The 18,020-nt window shown below is 37.2% G+C and overlaps 1 protein-coding gene and 1 pseudogene across 2 annotated transcripts; both read left to right on the plus strand.

Annotated features, from left to right (window-relative positions):
- The first annotated feature begins 1,885 nt into the window (after positions 1–1,885).
- Positions 1,886–4,208, plus strand: LOC132031010 (1-aminocyclopropane-1-carboxylate oxidase homolog 1-like; annotated as a pseudogene).
- A 3,090-nt stretch (positions 4,209–7,298) lies between these two features.
- Positions 7,299–17,815, plus strand: LOC132031091 (CASP-like protein 5B3). 2 transcript variants are annotated; one of them, XR_009408180.1, is made up of 4 exons: positions 7,299–7,954; positions 15,088–15,220; positions 16,922–17,179; positions 17,609–17,815. XR_009408180.1 is itself a non-coding variant. In XM_059420986.1 (3 exons), exons 1-3 carry the CDS (start codon positions 7,824–7,826, stop codon positions 15,516–15,518), a joined length of 459 nt encoding a protein of 152 aa, XP_059276969.1. In that variant the 5' UTR covers positions 7,308–7,823; the 3' UTR covers positions 15,519–15,749. The 2 variants fall into 2 exon arrangements, 1 of the variants encoding a protein (XP_059276969.1); XM_059420986.1 differs by lacking the exons at positions 16,922–17,179; positions 17,609–17,815 and adding an exon at positions 15,324–15,749 and having other exon boundaries at positions 7,308–7,954.
- The last annotated feature ends 205 nt before the right edge of the window (positions 17,816–18,020 follow it).

Below are 18,020 nucleotides of genomic sequence, written 5' to 3' on the forward strand. Positions count from 1 at the left end.
CTGCATACATGTTCTGCTGATTTACCCAAGAAATTTCAGCATCCATTTATATTATCTTGATTACTAATTAGCTCTCCTAATATCTTCAAATGTATAGTCTCAGTGACTGCCTGTAATGAGCCATGTGATGGATTCACCTACAAATACCAAAATAAGGCCTGTGATTTCAAACTACATCAAATTTGTGCTTCAATTCAAAGTGCAGCCGTTCTTAAGAAAGTGTTTTCTTGAACTGCCTACAGCTTAAAGTTTATATATAACTCTCTAGCTTTCTTTTTTATACATAAAAAATGTTGTGCGAAAGGGAAGCTTTGGAGCAACTCAAGTCTCCTTGTAACCTAAAGGTCACGGCCTGACAGGTTCGAGTCGTGAAATCAACCAATGATGTTTGTGGTCAGGATAGACTGCCTACATCAAAACCTCCTTGGGATGCGACCCTTCCCTAAACTCTGTGTCACACGGTATTGCTTTGTGCACTGAGCTACCTTTTTTCTTCTTCTTTTTTAATAAAAAAGCTTTGCTTAGTTGTATTTTTTGAAAATTAAAATTTGTTTTTCTAAATCTTGGACTAACGTATGAAATGAAATAAGTGATGTGCAGTCTAATTTAACTATGCGCATCAAAAGAAAAGAGAAATTCACAATTATATTTATTGGACTAATTTAGGAGCAAGAGGAAGAAAACTAAAAGGGAAAATTTTCAATCCGATGTTTGTATCAGACTAATAAATGCAAGATATATAGGTTGTTTTATACAACTTTTATCCCCTTAACAATAGTGGTTGGGTAGATAAAAAAATTAAGAAAATTTCAAACATTAGAATAGAGCATTTAAAATTTAGAAAAGTTTCATGACCAAAAAAAAAAAAAAAAAGCAAAAAACAAAATGAATTTATAGCATACAACAATACCGTGTCTCAGGCTCACACAACTTAGGATTGGCAACGTTAAATCATATAAAAAAATTTAATATTACTCAAAAAGTTTTTATGCAAATAAGTTTTTTTTTCCCAGGGAGGATTGAATATTTTAAATTTATTAAGTTAGACAAACATTCCTTTGTTTAGGATTTTCATTAATGGAATTTTAATTGCTCAATTTTTATAACCACTGATTTGGTGATTTTTGCGTAGTTACGTATTTCATTTCTCCATTATACTCCACCCCCAGCTCCAACCACCCCACCCTACCACGCACTACCCCCACCCTCATCTCACAACCACCCACCTCACACCACCCACCCCTCCACCAACCCCACCCAATAACCCTCACCACCACACAACCCCACCCCACAACCACTCACCCCCACCCTACCACCCACTACCCCCACCCTCATCCCACAATCACCCACCTCACACCACCCATCCCTCCACCACCCCCACCCACCACCTACTTATTTTTTAAAGTTCTTATTTTATACTTTACTTGAGTTTTATTGATATATATAAACTAATTTCTAATTAAGAGTTAAGGATATTTTAATAAACTTACAAGTTATTATACAAGCACTATAAACTCAAACCAAACAATACAAATGTTATTAAACCACAACAAACGATGCAGTCTATCCACACATTGTGTTCATTAATACAGTATAATAAAATACAACACCATATTGCACATTAATGAAGCAGGGGAAACAACCATCCAATTTTATAATTTTAAAACTGGAATCTTCTAGTACCATGTCTAATTTAATTTCAGGTGCTAAATTCATTACCACCAACAAGTTGTGGTGGGGGTAATAAGGTATTATTTCATCTTTATCAAAGATCTAGGATAAGAGAGCATTTTATCTCCATAATAGGACTTTCCGGCATAAAGCTATAAAGTGGGTAGCAGACAAATAAAATACTAAACTCATTCATTTTCAATCATACGAAAACTTCAATCAAACAACGAAAAATGACCAAACTTCAATCATTTCCATTTCTTATCTTTGCTAAAACCTTCTCCCAACCGCACACGTATCTTTGCATTTTTGAATATTGATTCACATTGGACCACTTTATTTATGAGCACTAAGCCACTAACTAATAGAAATAGTTGCTCAGGAAACTTAGCCTTGTTGAAATAAGAACAAATATGTCCGGAACTGCAGATTCTCAAGCTGAATTAACAATGGATTACGATCCATTGAAGGAAATAAAAGCTTTTGACGATACAAAAGCTGGTGTTAAGGGACTAGTTGATGCTGGAATAGTAGAAATACCAAGAATTTTCGTTAGGCCAGCTCATGAACTTGCTGAAGAGTTGACGCAGGTAAAGTCAACTCTACAAGTTCCAGTGATTGATCTCAGTGGCATAGAGATTCAAGATCGACGTAAGAAGATTGTCGATGAAATAAGGGAAGCATCAGAGAAGTGGGGATTTTTCCAACTGATAAATCATGGGGTTCCTCCAAGTGTTTTGGAAGGAATGATTCGTGGGATTCGTGATTTTCACGAAGAAGATGTTGAAGTGAAGAAGGAGTACTATTCGCACGATACAGGGAGAAACGTTAGATACCATAGCAATCCTCATATGTATCAAACAAAGAATGCACAATGGAGGGATACATTGAACATTTCTACACTAGCTTCTGGTCACATTGAACCTGAAGAAATACCAGCAATTTGCAGGTAACTATCCATTCTTCTGCATTTTAATTGCAATTCTATATCAGCCCTGTTCTAGTTGAAATTGGTTAAGTAAAGTTCAGAACTCTTGAATTTTAGCAAGGCCAATTGTATGCTTTATGTTCTGGCTTTGTGGAAAATCGAATATGGGAAGCAGAGATGTTAAGTATTACAGTATTTAGCTGTTTTTTTCCAATATAGATTCTTCTTATCGTCCTAATTTTGGATGGTTTCTTGGTGGAATTGCTCGATCGATGTTACCAAATGAACATAGACACCAATCTCACGTAACATCCATAGCACAATTACGGTTTTGTAGAGGTTTTTAGGGATTATTTACGCCTTCATTTCCTTAGTTAGAATCATATACGTGTATATATAACTCTTATTCTTGGAATATCACTAGGAAATTCCTCTGTTGTCTCATTTATTTATATGGTATCAGAGCCAAATGTGGTGCTTCGCCTAAACCTGGTCTTGGAATATTTTGATCCAAATTTATCCTCATGAAGTAGCTAAGATTAATCAGTGATACTGCATGCTGAAATCTTTGGATATAGGGAATTCTACACATCTAGGTGTTTCTCTTTCAGTAAAGGCCACAATTGTTTTGATATGGTAGATCAGAAGATCTTAAATCTTTTGAGTTCTGTAACTTGGTATCTTTGGTATTTTCCTAATTTCCAGGAAAACATCTCTCGAGTACATAAATCATGTCATGAAACTAGGGGAAATTATTCTTGGCTTACTATCAGAAGCTCTTGGGCTAAAACCTGACCACTTGAAAGCCACAGAATGTGACAAAGGACAAGTATTTGTATGCCATTACTACCCAGCATGTCCTCAGCCAGAGTTAACTCTTGGTGCCGCTAAGCATACAGATCCTGCTTTCCTCGCCTTTCTGCTGCAAGATCAAATTGGCGGCCTTCAAGTCGCGCATAATAACCAATGGGTCAATGTTGAACCGATTGAACATGGATTGGTTGTTAGTATTGCTGACTTTCTTCAGGTTTGCAATAAAATACAGCTTTTTTGTCTCATTTATCTTCAATTTTTATTAATTTGTTACTTATCTCAGTCTGATTTTGCAACAGATCCTATCAAGCACAAGTTTGTAAGTGCAGACCATAGAGTTGTAGCGATAAGATAGGACCAAGGATGTCAGTGGCAAGCTTTTTCACCGGTGTTTTTGAACCTCCAAAGATGTATGGTCCAATCAAAGAGCTCATATCAGAAGAAAACCCCCCACTATATAAAGAATTTCTTGTGAACGATTACATCACGAAGTTTTTCTCCAAGCCACTTGATAAGTCTGTTCTTGATCTTTTCAGACTGTGAAGAGTAACCAGGTGCCATATCGCCTAGCAGCAGTGAACATCTGTATAGTCCTTCTGAAAACACTATAATCATGTATACTGATCAATGAAAGTTTGTGATTTGCTGCACATTAGTATACATTAAAATGTCAAAGTTTTTGATTTGCTGCAGAATAGTGCTTTACCAATGAGTAATTAGCTAAGAGCACTTGCGTTCTCCTTTGAACTACTACAGTACTTCTTGCCATGAAATTCACAGCCACCTGTTTGCATTTTCTGCTATTTGCACCAAATTGTTTGCTTCATTCTCTGTGAGCATGGTCTTTAGTTCAATCAGTTATGAAGCCGTCAATATACCATCCATGTTGAGTGTTCTGCATTACCAGCAACTAGCCTATTACCGATTATGCAAGACATGAAGACATTTTTAACCTCATTACTGAGATATCTTTTGGAAAGGGAACTGCGAAATATCACACCAGAGTGGTCGCAAAAAATTGGAAAAGAAAAAGAGTGAATGGAAAAGAGAGCATTTTACTATTGTGTACCATGTAAACAGATTGAATAGAACTTGTTCATAGGGAAGTAAAATTTTCAACAGATGATGATGACTTTGGGATGAACAAAATGACATTAAAAATCATAATATTTGTAACAGTTAACTAAGGTTACATGGATTAGATGACCAACTAGCTTGGAGCAGGAGTCAGGCAATGTTTTCTAGCACTAGTAATACACTCTTGAACATTGTTTGACAATAAGCAAAGATTAATGAAAAGGATATACCAGAATTACTACAAGTTTTGGGGATAAATTTTAGGCATGGTTTTGTGGTTTTTTCGAGTGTGCTGATTTACCCGAGAAATCTCAAAATCCCATTTATCCTAACCACTCATCAGGCCTCCGTAATGTATTAGAATGAATAGTCTCAGTGCCTGTGATTTCAATCTCCATGAAATATGTGACTTCAACTCAAAACAACCTGAAAAATGGAATTTTCAGTTACCCTTTACTATCAGTGGCGGAGCCACATAGAAATGAAAGGTGTTCGAACCTCTTGGCGGAAAAAAATCTTGTTTTTACAAGGTTAAAATTATTTTTTATTTATATATAATAGATGTTGAGCATAGAGCCTCTTCAGTATGTTTCTTTTTTATATTTTAACCACCGTAGAAATCGTAAAACCCGCCCACCTGTATTACTATCTGAGTAATATAACATGTTACTCTTGTTCTGAACTTCCTATTGATTTTTTACTCTTATGGGTTTACAAGTGAATTGAAGGCTAAAGACTACCTATAGAACCAAGATTTTGCAACCAAGTTGTTATACAAAACTGATAAATGGTTAATGCACAGTTTTTTTAAACTAGAGCTCCTAAGCCATATGTAAAACTCTAATTCTTATTTGAAGGGGGTCTAATTATTTCCTAAGCACAGCTATACTAGTTTTTGATGCATAGTATAGGGGGCTAGTCAATCTCCATAAAATTTTCTCCCAAAAGATAGGATATATATAAAATAATACTGATCCAAATTTATATGTGCGCCTTTTTACTCCAAGCCTTCGTTCTTTTTGGTAAGCATACTTACACCTAGGCCTGAGAGGGATGGAGTATCAAAAGTCAATATTGGAACTTTCCTTTTGACTTTCTCTTTTTTCACTCATTACAATTTACAGGAGAGCTTAAATTGCCACCTTTTTAATTGAATGTCTCGGCACTCCAGTATTAAATTTGTGGCTAAATCTTTGCCTCGATTGTAGTTTAAAATGATGGCATTTTATATCTGTATTAAATATTGGTATAGTTAGCCGAAAGAGTAGAAAATTGAGGGCAACTACATTTCAACTTACTGTAATTTTTGTTTTTGGGCTTGTTTGCTAGTATTAGCATTGCTTAACTTCTTCTTCTTTTTTTTTTTTTTCTTTTTTTTTTGTTTTTTTTGCGGTCAGATGAAAAGATTTTATTCAACCAGTAATCGTTCTGTAAATTAGCTATCGGACTAAGCTTAGATTCTAAAAAATACGAACCCAAAAGCTATAGCTACATCTGGACACACAAAAAATCCAGAATCAACTTACACTCTAGGAAAACAATTAAGACTATCTAGACATTTTGCCCATTTCACAGAAAATGCAATGAGAATAATTCACTATTTCAAATTCATTGTACTAATTTGGACTTCTAGAGGGAGAAAGAGGAAGGAAAAAAAGAAAATTATTTAATTATATATTGTATTTTTATTAAATTAATAAATTCATGATACATCTTTTTTCAATAATAATGTTTATCGCTCAACCATCATCAAATTAAGTAAACACATCAGAAACAAATATTGTAATAAAATATTCTTAAATTTATAGACAAACTTGAACATGTTAAAATGAGATTTTTCCACGACAATGAAAGGAACGGAAAAGAATTCCAATAAAACAAAAGATAAGGACAAGTCAGCGCATTCCTTTCCTATCCTTTCTAAATAAAAAATTTAAGAAAACTCCAAATATTATGATGTCTAAATTGTATAGATAAATTGAATATACTAAAATAAGAAAATTCCACGAGAATGAAAGGAACAAGAAGACTTATCGATCATACAAATCAATTTTTAGCGCAGTTTTATTATAATTCTATAAAGTTTTACGTAAATTTCATAGATAAAATTACTCGAAACTTGTGCTTAAAATAATACTCCATTCGTCCCAATTTATACGAGGATTGACCTATTTGGGGAGTCAAACAACTCTTTTTTTTACTCAATTTCAAATTTAGATTCTTTGCGTATTTTATAATAAAATTTACATATTTAAAAACTACATAAAAAGTACTACAAGCCTGCATAATTAATAATTTATAATATATGAAAAGAGTTAAAAAATAGAAGTAAAAAAAGAGTTAGTTGACTCCCCAAATAAATTAACCTTCGTATAAATTAAGACAGAGGGATTAAATATCTAATGAATTAGTTGAGATAAAAAAACAAAACAAATAAAGACATGGAAAAGTCAAGAGCTTTCTTCCTCTTTTTGCTCAAACCTTCCCCCACCCCACAAGAGAAAAATGGTTTGTCAATGATGGTTCCAAATTCCAATAATGATTTTATAAAGGGGTGAGATTAAGTTGATGTGAACAAAGTCCTTTTCTTCTTTTAATTCTTTAATTGAGAAAAGACCAAGTAACATTTGGCAAAATTGACCGTCAAAAGATGTAGTGCAGCGAATGGGCTGGTTCTTCTTTAATGAGAGATCTCGAATTCAAGCTGTGGGTATAAAAAAAAATTGATAAGAAGGGCTTCCGTAAAGGTCATGCTATCACAATTCGGATAATTGACTAATACAAGGTACATGAACATCCAGTGAATAAAAAAAGAAAAACATTTGACAAAATTGTAGCTTGTGGGTGTACATAATCTAGTTTCCAGCTAGTTCTTTTCTTTCCTTTCTTCCACCAAACACAACCCCCGCACACCCCTCCTTTTCTTACCTTTATCACTTTGACATTGTCTTTTTTCCAAGAAAATAAAATTTCTCAGAGATTTTTAGATTTAGCATCTGGGGCATCAATATCTTTAATTTTAACTTGTTGTTATTAGGGTGTTTTGTTCTTGCTCAAAAGGGGTACCTTTTTTGGGCTTTTGCATCATTCATTTTGGTAATTCTTGAAAGGGGTTGTAGCAAGTAAGCTGTACTTTCTTGATTCTTCAGTTTCTTGCTGAAAAGTCATAGTAATTGGTAGTAGTTGCTTAATCAAGAACACAAATTTGGACTTGATTTTGCTTCAAGAAATGGTTATAGAAAGGTATTTATTTAGATAAATTTTCTTAGTTGGGTGTTTTTTAACACATCAAGAAAGGTTAAAATAGTTGATTCAGTTTTGAGGAGCTACAAAAATGAAGGATTTTGCTGGCACACCTGGTACTTTAACTGGGCTTTTGTTGAGATTGGCTCAGTGTTTTTTTGCTGCTGGTGCAATTGCTTCAATGGTTACTTCTAAAGGTTTCTTCAATGTCACAGCTTTTTGGTACTTATTCTTTTCCTTTTCTCAATTCTGCATTTATTTTTGTTAGTGTAGTTTACTGGTATTGATGAGCTAAATTGAGGTTTTTGGGATGAATGAAGTTCAAGATTCAAGTTTTATTCTGTTGTTGGGAATAGATTTTTGTGTGGCATTTCTTGGTTATCTAATAGTCCATTTGAGCAACTGAATAATTTTGTTTAGCTCATCACTCCTATTTCTGGTAAGAAAATTAATCAGCTGCCTTTACTCAAAATGGCATTTAGTTGAGTTATTTATTTGCTGCTGGAAATAAGACATGCATCTAGAAGAAAATTACTGAACAAAACAGTCCTCAATAGCCTTTTATCATACTTATACTCATGTACAACTGTTTATAATGCTTACTTAGAAAGATCAGTTTCATCCTTGTTATTTCTTTCCTCAAGGACAATCAACAAAGCTTCATATATCGATCAAGTAGCTCTCCTCCTTTATCCAAGCTTTGGACGGGCTATGTTTTGCAAAGCTCATGTAGGCAGAACTAACAAAATACAGAGGCAAATTGAGGCACTCATACAACCCTAAACTTAGCAGAAGCAAACTTTTTCCAAGTTGTCAGAGAGGCTATTTTATCTCGATAGATCCTTTCTTTAACCTTCTCATCTGAAAATCATTGCAAGAGTATGATACATTTGGTTAGCCATGAAAGTTAACTCCTGAACTAGAACTCCAAGCGACAATGTATTCATCGAAGCATTCATTCCATGTTTCAATGTTTGAGCTTTTGTGCAATCAATTATTAATTTAAATGCCAAAATTATCTCAACTCTCAACCATCTTTTCTGCTCATTTCATTGTTGCTGCAACACTGAATCTTTTTCTCTATTTATCAGCAAGACAACATTTTGTGAGCCCAGCAAAAAATTTCCTGGCCTACTATTCAAAATATCAACCCGGTTTTAACACTATTACTAGCTACTTCTCAAGGATTTACGTCTGTCTTAGTCTAAACATTAACTCCATGATTCAATATCAAAACCCGAACACTTTCATGACTCATGACAAGACTGTTATATTTGAACTTTCAAGAATTTTTCCATTAGTTCCTAGGGATGATGCTAGTCTTGATTAACACAACAACGATTACAATCCCTTACCCGAAATTCCAAAATATGAGAGAATAATTGGTTCATATCTCTGTATTTTGCTCCTAGCTGTCATACTTCCGGGTTGTTCTCCCTAATATGAGATCCTGAAAGAGTTGGTTTTTGTTATGTGATAGAAAAACTCATGTGTTGGATGATTTTTTATTACTTGGAGCCAAAGGATGCTCAATTATTTGGAGCCAAAGAATGCTAAGATGTGGAGGAGAATTGAAGAGCTCATGTAGCACACTTGGAGCCTAAGTCATTTTATGCCTATAAAATGAGAGGCAATTCTTCTTTGTTTAGCATCCCAAAAGTCATACAATACATTGTAGTGAGTAGAGAGTTGAGAGAGCAATTCTCTTAGGTGTAATTGGGAAATCTCCCCTTCATTTGTTAATAATATTAAGGCAACTGTTCTCTGGTGGACGTAGGATCATTTTGATCCGAACGACGTTAAATCTTGTGTTCTTTCTTTTACGTTTCCGCTAACAATGGTATCGAGCATTAGGAATCTTTGTAGATCTGGAGGAAGAACAAGCAAAGATGCGTTCCATGAAGTTTGAAATCGATAGATTCAGTGGGCACAACAACTTCAATATCTGGAAGATCCAGATGATGGCGTTATTGCGGAGGGAAGGTTCAATCCATGCTATTGACGGAAAGTATCCCGATGGTACATCGGCTTCCGACAAGGAGAAGATTGAAGGGGATGCATTGAGCTACAAGGAGAAGATTAAAGTGAGTACAAGTATCGAAGAGACGGCCAAGCAGTTATGGAACAAGCTACAAGGGCTTTACCAGGACCGATCGGTGACAACAAGGATGTTGTTACAACGGCGTCTTCACACATTTAAGATGGGGTCAGGTACTTCGTTACAAGATCATTTAGACGCGTTCAATAAACTTATCATGGACTTATAGATTAGCGAAATTAAAAAGGACGAGGAGACGCTTGCATGTGCTTTGCTATTTTCATTGACGTTAGGATATCGTGATATCGAGAATTCAATGATGTATAGCAAGGAGCCTATCAACCTTGAGCAAGTGCGGCAAGCGCTTAACTCTAGTGATGCGAGGAGGCATTTTGAAGGAGACAAAGATGATCAGGCAAGTGGGCTCTTTGTAAGAGGCCGGACTAGCCAATAGGGAAGAAGTAAATCAAAGCACAGATCAAATTCTCGTGTGAACAAGAAGAATGCATTGTCAGAGCCGCGCGTTAGGCACTTTGAACGAGATTGCCTAACTTCAAAGTCCAATGACAAGGCGAGTGCATCCACAGTTGAACAGGTACATGATTCTGATAATGATGATGTAATTACAACATCGTGCAATAATGGAAGTTATGGAAAGAAATGGGTGTTAGACCCTGCTTGTACTCTGCATATGACGTTCCGAAGAGATTGGTTTAGCAGCGCAATTTGTGCAATAGTTGGCATTAGCTCAGTTCGGGTTCGCTGCCATGATGGAGCCGTGAGGACTATTACACAAGTCCGTCATGTTCCTGATCTGAAGAAGAATTTGATCTCCCTGGGTACGCCGGACGAATGCGCTACGGTGTACATGAGCGGTTAGGAACTATGAAGGTGACTAAAGTTCTTTAGTCATGCTTTAAAGAAGTCGGATGGCCTTTACACATTAGCGGAAGCACCATTGTTGGCTCGCAAACGCGTCTACTGATCTGCTTATCTAATGATGACAAGGCAAGATTACGGCACCGAGATTTGGGTCATATGAGCGCGCGTGGACTGGAGATGTTGAGCAACCATAACCTTTTGAAAGGTGAGAAGATCAACACACTTGAATTTTGTGAGCACTGCGTTCTAGGGAAGTAGAAGAAGCTCACCTTTCAAAGATCGGCAAAGCACAAGACGGGAGGGTCTTTCACATCCATTCAGATTTATGGGGTCCCTCTGGTGGAAAGAGGTATCTTCTCACTTTTATTAATGATTTCTCACGAAAGGTTTGGGTGCGTTTTTTTAAGGCAAAAAGTGATGCTTTTGAAGCATTTAGAGAGTGGAAGATTTTGGTTGAGAATCAAATGGAGCGAAAAATCAAATATCTTCGCACAGACAATGGCTTGGAGTTTTGCGATTAGAAGAGTTTAATGATTTTACGAGGTCACGGGAATCTCAAGACATGGGACCGAGTGCACACCTCATCGAATGGCGTTGCGAGAGGATGAACAGAACTCTTCTTGAAAAGGCTCGTCAGATGCTTCTACAAGCCAAATGTCCAAAGTATTTTGGGTCGGCGCTTCACACCGTTGCTCATATTGTCAATCGATCTCCAAAGATCGGCGTTGACTTTAAGACTGCGAACGAGGTATGGTCGCGAACCTACTAACTATTCATACTTACGAGTATTTGGGTGTCCACTTATTATCATGTTAATGAAGGAAAGCTTGAACCAAGGGCTAAGAAGGCCATATTCGTAGGGTATGTGGATGAAAGTGGTACAAACTTTGGTATTTGTCTTTACTCAAATTTATAGTTAGTAGAGATGTCACCTTTTCATGAATCCTCTATACTTGATCCCCATAAAGTTTTCGTGGTTTTCGGAAACGAGAACAACAAGGCGACTTTCGGAGCTTACCAAGGAAAAGGATCAAGAGACTCAGGTTAAAGATGAGTCAAAAGATGTAGATCTTGAAGAACTTGCTGTTAATGAACCATACACAATTGCGAAGGGAAAGGAGAAGAGGCATATACGAAGATCGGAACGCCTTATAGATCAAGCAAACCTGATTGCATATGCGTTCGTAATTGCGAAGGGAAAGGAGAAGAGGCATATACGAAGACCGGAACGCCTTATAGATCAAGCAAACCTGATTGCATATGCGTTCGTAGGCGTAAGAAGAAGATTAGGCGGTCGCAGCCCTCCGTACGTTGAAGCAACTTCTGCAAGATGCCGCACAATGGCGGTTAGCCACGAGTGAAGAGACGAGTCTCTTCCGAATCAGACATGGGTCTTAGTGAAAAGGCAAAAGGGGAAGAGGACAGTTGGGATGTAAATGGGTCTATAGAAAGAAAGAGGGAATTCCTGAAGTGGAAGATACTAGATTCAAGGCGAGATTGGTTGCAAAAGGTTTCAGTTAGAAGGAGGGAATTGACTACAATGAGATATTCTCTCCAGTCGTGAAGCATATCTCAATTCGTGTGCTACTAGCATTGGTTACACAATTTGACTTGGAGCTTCAACAATTTGATGTCAAAATTGCTTTCTTACATGGTGATCTAGAAGAGACAATCTATATGGATCGTACCGAAGGTTTCTAGCGAGGAAAAGAAGATCATGTATGCCAACTAAAGAAATCTTTGTATGGTTTTAAGCAATCCACTAGACAGTGGTACAAGAGGTTTGATGCATTCATGACTACACATGAATTCTCAAGGAGTGCCTTTGATAGCTGTGTGTATCACAAGAAGATGTCACGGCAACTCAATGATTTATTCATCGTTGTATGTCGATGATATGCTTATCGTCGCTAACAACATTACCGAGATAAATGCTTGAACCGTTGAATAAGGAATTTGACATGAAGGATTTGGGAGCCGCAAAGAAAATTCTTGGTATGAGATTTGAGAAGACGGTTGTTGTACATCTTTCTCGGCGAGAAGGTATATTGAAAGGGTTCTCGAGAGATTCAATATGCATACGTGCAAGCCTCAGAAGACACCGTTAGCCCTCATTTTAAACTTTCAAAGTTACAAATGCCTCAGTCTCAAGATAAGGTGGAGCATATGTCAAAGGTTTCATATGCTAGCGCAGTTGGTAGCATTATGTATGTTATGGTATGCACCCGTCCAGATATTGCTCAATCTGTAAGTGTGATAAGCAGATACATGTCCAACCCGGGGAAAGCAGGCGTTGGGAAAGGCGTCGGATATTGAGATATCTCGAAGGAGCTTCGATGTTGGTCTGACCTTTCATAAAGGTGGTGTAGGTATTTCAATTCTCGCCATGTGGATTCGACTATGCGCAGGATCTTGATGTATGAGGTCCACCACCGGATACATCTTTACTCTTGTTGGCGGTCGTTAGGTTGGAAATCGACTCTGCCGATTGTCGTTTTGTCTATGACGAGCGAATACATGGCGGCGGCGGAGGCGGTGAAAAAGCTATCCGGTTGAAAGGTTTGGTGGCGGAATCGAGTTTGGTTCAGGAATCAATCCTTAGATGTGATAGTCGTAGTGCTATTCATCCGATTAAAAATCGAGATTTCACGAGCGCACTAAACACATTGATGTCACATTTCATTTTATTCGAGATGTTGTTGAAGAGGGAACCATCAAGGTCGTGAAGGTTATCACAGATGATAACGCTGCAGACATGTTGATCAAGATAGTCCCGCTCGCTAAGTTTGCACACTACAAGGACTTAGGGGGAGTACTCATCAACTAATGCCTCCGAGAGAACAGTTGTTAGGTGGAGGTGGTATGTTCAACAATGGTTCGATGCTTCTTGTTTCTTACAAACGGGTTGCCCAGTGCTTGTAGAAGTGTTGTCGCGTAGTTGTTCATACGCATGCTCGGAACGCAAACCAAGGTGGAGATTGAAAGAGTTGGTTTTTGTTATGTGATAGAAAAACTCATGTGTTGGATGATTTTCTATTACTTGGAGTCAAAGAATGCTAAGATGCGCAGGAGAATCGAATGCCTCATGGCACACTTGGAGCCCAAGTCATTTTATGCCTATAAAATGAGAGGCAATTCTTCTTTGTTTAGCATCCCAAAAGTCATATAATACATTGTAGTGAGTAGAGAGTTGAGAGAGCAATTCTCTTAGGTGTAATTGGGAAATCTCCCCTTCGTTTGTTAATAATATAAAGGTTCTCTGGTGGACGTAGGATCATTTTGATCCGAACCACGTTAAATCTTGTGTTCTTTCTTTTACGTTTTTGCTAACAGACCCAATCTGGCAACATAGGTCAAACTATCAGCCTAAATGACTCCTTTGATCTTATTTTCGCTTGTGGAATGTTTTAAATACCAAGTGTACAGTAACTGTGTATATCAAATACTCCTCCTTGAAGAACTGGATAAAACAGAAAGCACCCTTGTGCCTTATGTGAATAAAGCTTCTAACTGCATATTTACAATACAGGCATGGACATTTTAACAAACTTGGCTCTGTATTTATGGGATGCTAGTCAGCTGCCACCGTCAATTCATAGTCGATGTCTAGACCTAGGTTAGAAGTCATTCATAATGATACACATTCAATGACCTCAAACATGTAGTGAGTAATGAAACTCAAAGATCTTTGAACTTTGCTAAAAATCACTATGCTTTCCACATCATGATCTGGTAATTGAGTGGCCCTGGTGATTTTTAAAGTAATAGTCCTCAGGCCAGTTTTATATTGCAAGGTCTAATACTTTCTACTTTGGGTAATGTGCGTGCAAACCTTCTTTTACCCTTTTTGTCTTCCAAGATTCTTGTTGCCTAGAAGGCATGACATGGATCATTCAATCTACTCTTTAGTCTTTACTTCTCTTTAGCCAAATATTTTTCCCGTGAAAACACTATACTAAAAGAGAGATAAACAAAGAAACAACCACCTGGGTGAGGCCTACTGGTCAGTAAAGTGAGATGAAAACCATGAGAGCTCAGGTCCAAATCCCCAGCAGAGACAAAACACTAGGTGATTTTTTCCCTTCTGTCTGAAGCCTTGGTGAACTGTACCTGTGCTGGTGGGAGGAAGTAGGTACCCCATGAAATTAGAGCTGGCCCCCACATCCCGGTTATCAAAAAAGGAACCACAGGTAGGGGAAAATAAATAAATGACCCTTCATGAAGCACTAATGTCCATTTTATAACCTCGTCACTCCTTATGTCTCCCATGAAGTGGTCTCCCATGAACTATGTACTAGTTTCTTACTAAGTTCGTTCATTTTGTGAGTTATACATGTAAAAAGATACCACTGACTCATGCAGGGTCTTGCATTCTCTCAAGAAACCTTAAATAGTACTGGTCAACATGTCAAATTAATCACTGTCATTGTTGCAGCTACTTGATAGCCTCGATGGCTTTGCAAGTCATCTGGAGCATCGGACTTGCCTTCGTAGATGCCTATTTCCTGGCAAAGAAGAAGGCTTTCCAGAGTCATGTTTTACTGAGCCTCTTTGTAGTTGGAGATTGGGTTAGTCTCTGCTGCATGACAGAATTCTTTGAGTACACAAAGAGAACATATCGTTTTACTAATTATCTGTTATCAATCTCTTTGGAATGAAATTTACTTGCAGTGCACTGGAATACTATCACTCGCTGCAGCTGCTTCTTCAGCTGGCATAACAGTGTTGTACTTTCATGATATGGGAGGTTGCAGTTTCGGCCAGGAATGCACCAAGTTCCAATTCTCGGTTGGATTTGCTTTCCTCAGTTGGATAACAATTTTTATATCTTCTCTAATTATGTTTTGGATATGGGCTGCCGGTTAAACGATTCTGCAGGCTGGCTGATTCTGTTGCCACGGTGTTTTCATTACTGTCGAATTTTGAAGTGTGAATAGGAAACAAAAAAAAAAAAAAATAGGATTAAGAAAATGTTTATTTTACACTAGTACTCTAGAATATTTCTTTTCCTTTCCTCGTCCGTACAGAAGAAACTTAATTGTTCACTTGAAGTTAATTGAGGAAAGTCTTTTTGTCCTGCTGCCTTTTACTCAACAATGTTCATGGATCATGGTTATGTTATTTGGCTTTGTAGCTATCTGTTAGTGTCACAGGACCGGATGTTGTGTTATAGGTATGGGTTCATCAGAACTTAGTAACTTTAGTTTGGACCTATATGTGTTAAAAGTTCATTTAATAAGGACAAATAAATGATTGCGTACTTGGTAAATCAAATTAGTTGTGGTAAAATCGTAAACTCATAACCTATAAAGTTCAAATTCTCGGTTCACCTTTTGTCTTGGTGTCTCTTCATTTATATTGGGATCAAGTAGATATGAGGATAACACTGTTTTACACTCAAAATTGTGTCTTGAGGTCTTTAAACTCTTATCATGATGAATCGTCTGAAAAGCAAAATGGATATAAGTATTTTGTAACCAATCTGAAATTCTGAATGATGTCTTTTTCATTTCAGGAAGAAAGAAAAAAAGACTTAAATCTTTAATTGATTATCATTTTATGGATTCAACTAATTTGACATTGTGACATACTTGATTAAATGATTGCATATAATGCTTGACAATTTTTTTTTGTCGTGATGCCAACTATCCAATTGCCAGAATTGCAGACTGAGTGGGCTAAAAATAATCCCCACTTGTCCGCCAAGTTTTTTACCAAATATATTGATCAAAGAAGTGACAAATGATTTTTACTACCTTATATGATTGGCCAATTTACCTAGCAAATAATTACGTTGAGATACTGGGACAAAGACATTGGGTGACAAATTCTTGCCTCCCAACTCCCAAAGAGAAAGTAAACACTGTAGTATGTTAAAGATATGCACTGGATCAAGGAATATTAATCGAAAGTACTGTATTTCCTATGCATATAACCAATGCAACATATCATACACAGTACAACAATAAGTGGGGAAGGTTAGATTTGTCCTTACATACATAGTAACTACGTCAAAGGTCGAAAGGATTCAAAGAAAAACAAACCAAATGTTTTATATGAAATATAAGGGAACGAATATCCTTGAAGAACAAGATACTATTTCCTGGCAAAGAAGAAGGCTTTCCAGAGTCATGTGTTACTGAGCCTCTTTGTAGTTGGAGATTGGGTTAGTCTCTGCTGCATGACAGTATTCTTTGAGTACACAAAGAGAACATATCGTTTTACTAATTATCTGTTATCAATCTCTTTGGAATGAAATTTACTTGCAGTGCACTGGAATGCTATCGCTTGCTGCAGCTGCTTCTTCAGCTGGCATAACAGTGTTGTACTTTTATGATATGGGAGGTTGCAGTTTCGGCCAGGAATGCACCAAGTTCCAATTCTCGGTTGGATTTGCTTTCCTCAGTTGGATAACAATTTTTATATCTTCTCTAATTATGTTTTGGATATGGGCTGCCGGTTAAACGATTCTGCAGGCTGGCTGATTCTCTTGCCACGGTGTTTTCATTACTGTCGAATTTTGAAGAGTACAACAACAACAACATACCCAGTTGGATCCCACAACGTGAGGTCTGGGGAGGGTAAAGTGTACGCAGACCTTACCCCCACCTTGGAAGGTAGGAAGGCTGTTTCCGAAAGACCCTCGGCTCAAAAGAAAACAAGGAAAACAAGGGAAACAAGGAAAAGAGTCGGTACTGACCAAGAAATCAAAACCATGTGAAAATGAGAAATAGTAAGAGCAACTAAGTCATGATAAAATAACAAAGATAGACAAGACCAACACATAGAAGCAGGATAAAAATACTCCTAGTACGAGAAAGGAAACCTCGCGGCCCCCCACTAGCCCTCTACCCTGATACTCGACCTCCACCCCCTCCTATCACCGGTCATGTCTTCGGTAAGCTGGAGTAACGCCATGTCTTGCCGAATCACCTCTCCCCAGGCCTTCTTTGGAGAATAGGAAAAAAAAAAAAAATAGGATTAAGAAAATGTTTATTTTACACTTTACACTAGTACTCTAGAATATTTCTTTTCCTTTCCTCGTCCGTACAGAAGAAACTTAATTTTTCACTTGAAGTTAATTGAGGAAGGTCTTTTTGTCCTGCTGACTTTTACTCAACAATATTCATGGATCATGGTTATGTTATTTGCCTTTGTAACTATCTGATTATTGTCACAGGAGCGGATGTTGTGTTATAGGTATGGGTTCATCGGAACTTAGTAACTTTCGTTTGGACCCTATATGTGTTAAAAGTTCATTAATAAGGACAAATAAATGATGGGAAAAGGACACTGTGTTTCTAATTGCTCAAAGTAATGCTACATTTGGTCAATATTTGGACCTAATACCCCCAGGAGTCCGCTCGG

This window comes from Lycium ferocissimum, chromosome 1, assembly GCF_029784015.1.
Source record: "Lycium ferocissimum isolate CSIRO_LF1 chromosome 1, AGI_CSIRO_Lferr_CH_V1, whole genome shotgun sequence".
NCBI lineage: Eukaryota > Viridiplantae > Streptophyta > Magnoliopsida > Solanales > Solanaceae > Lycium > Lycium ferocissimum.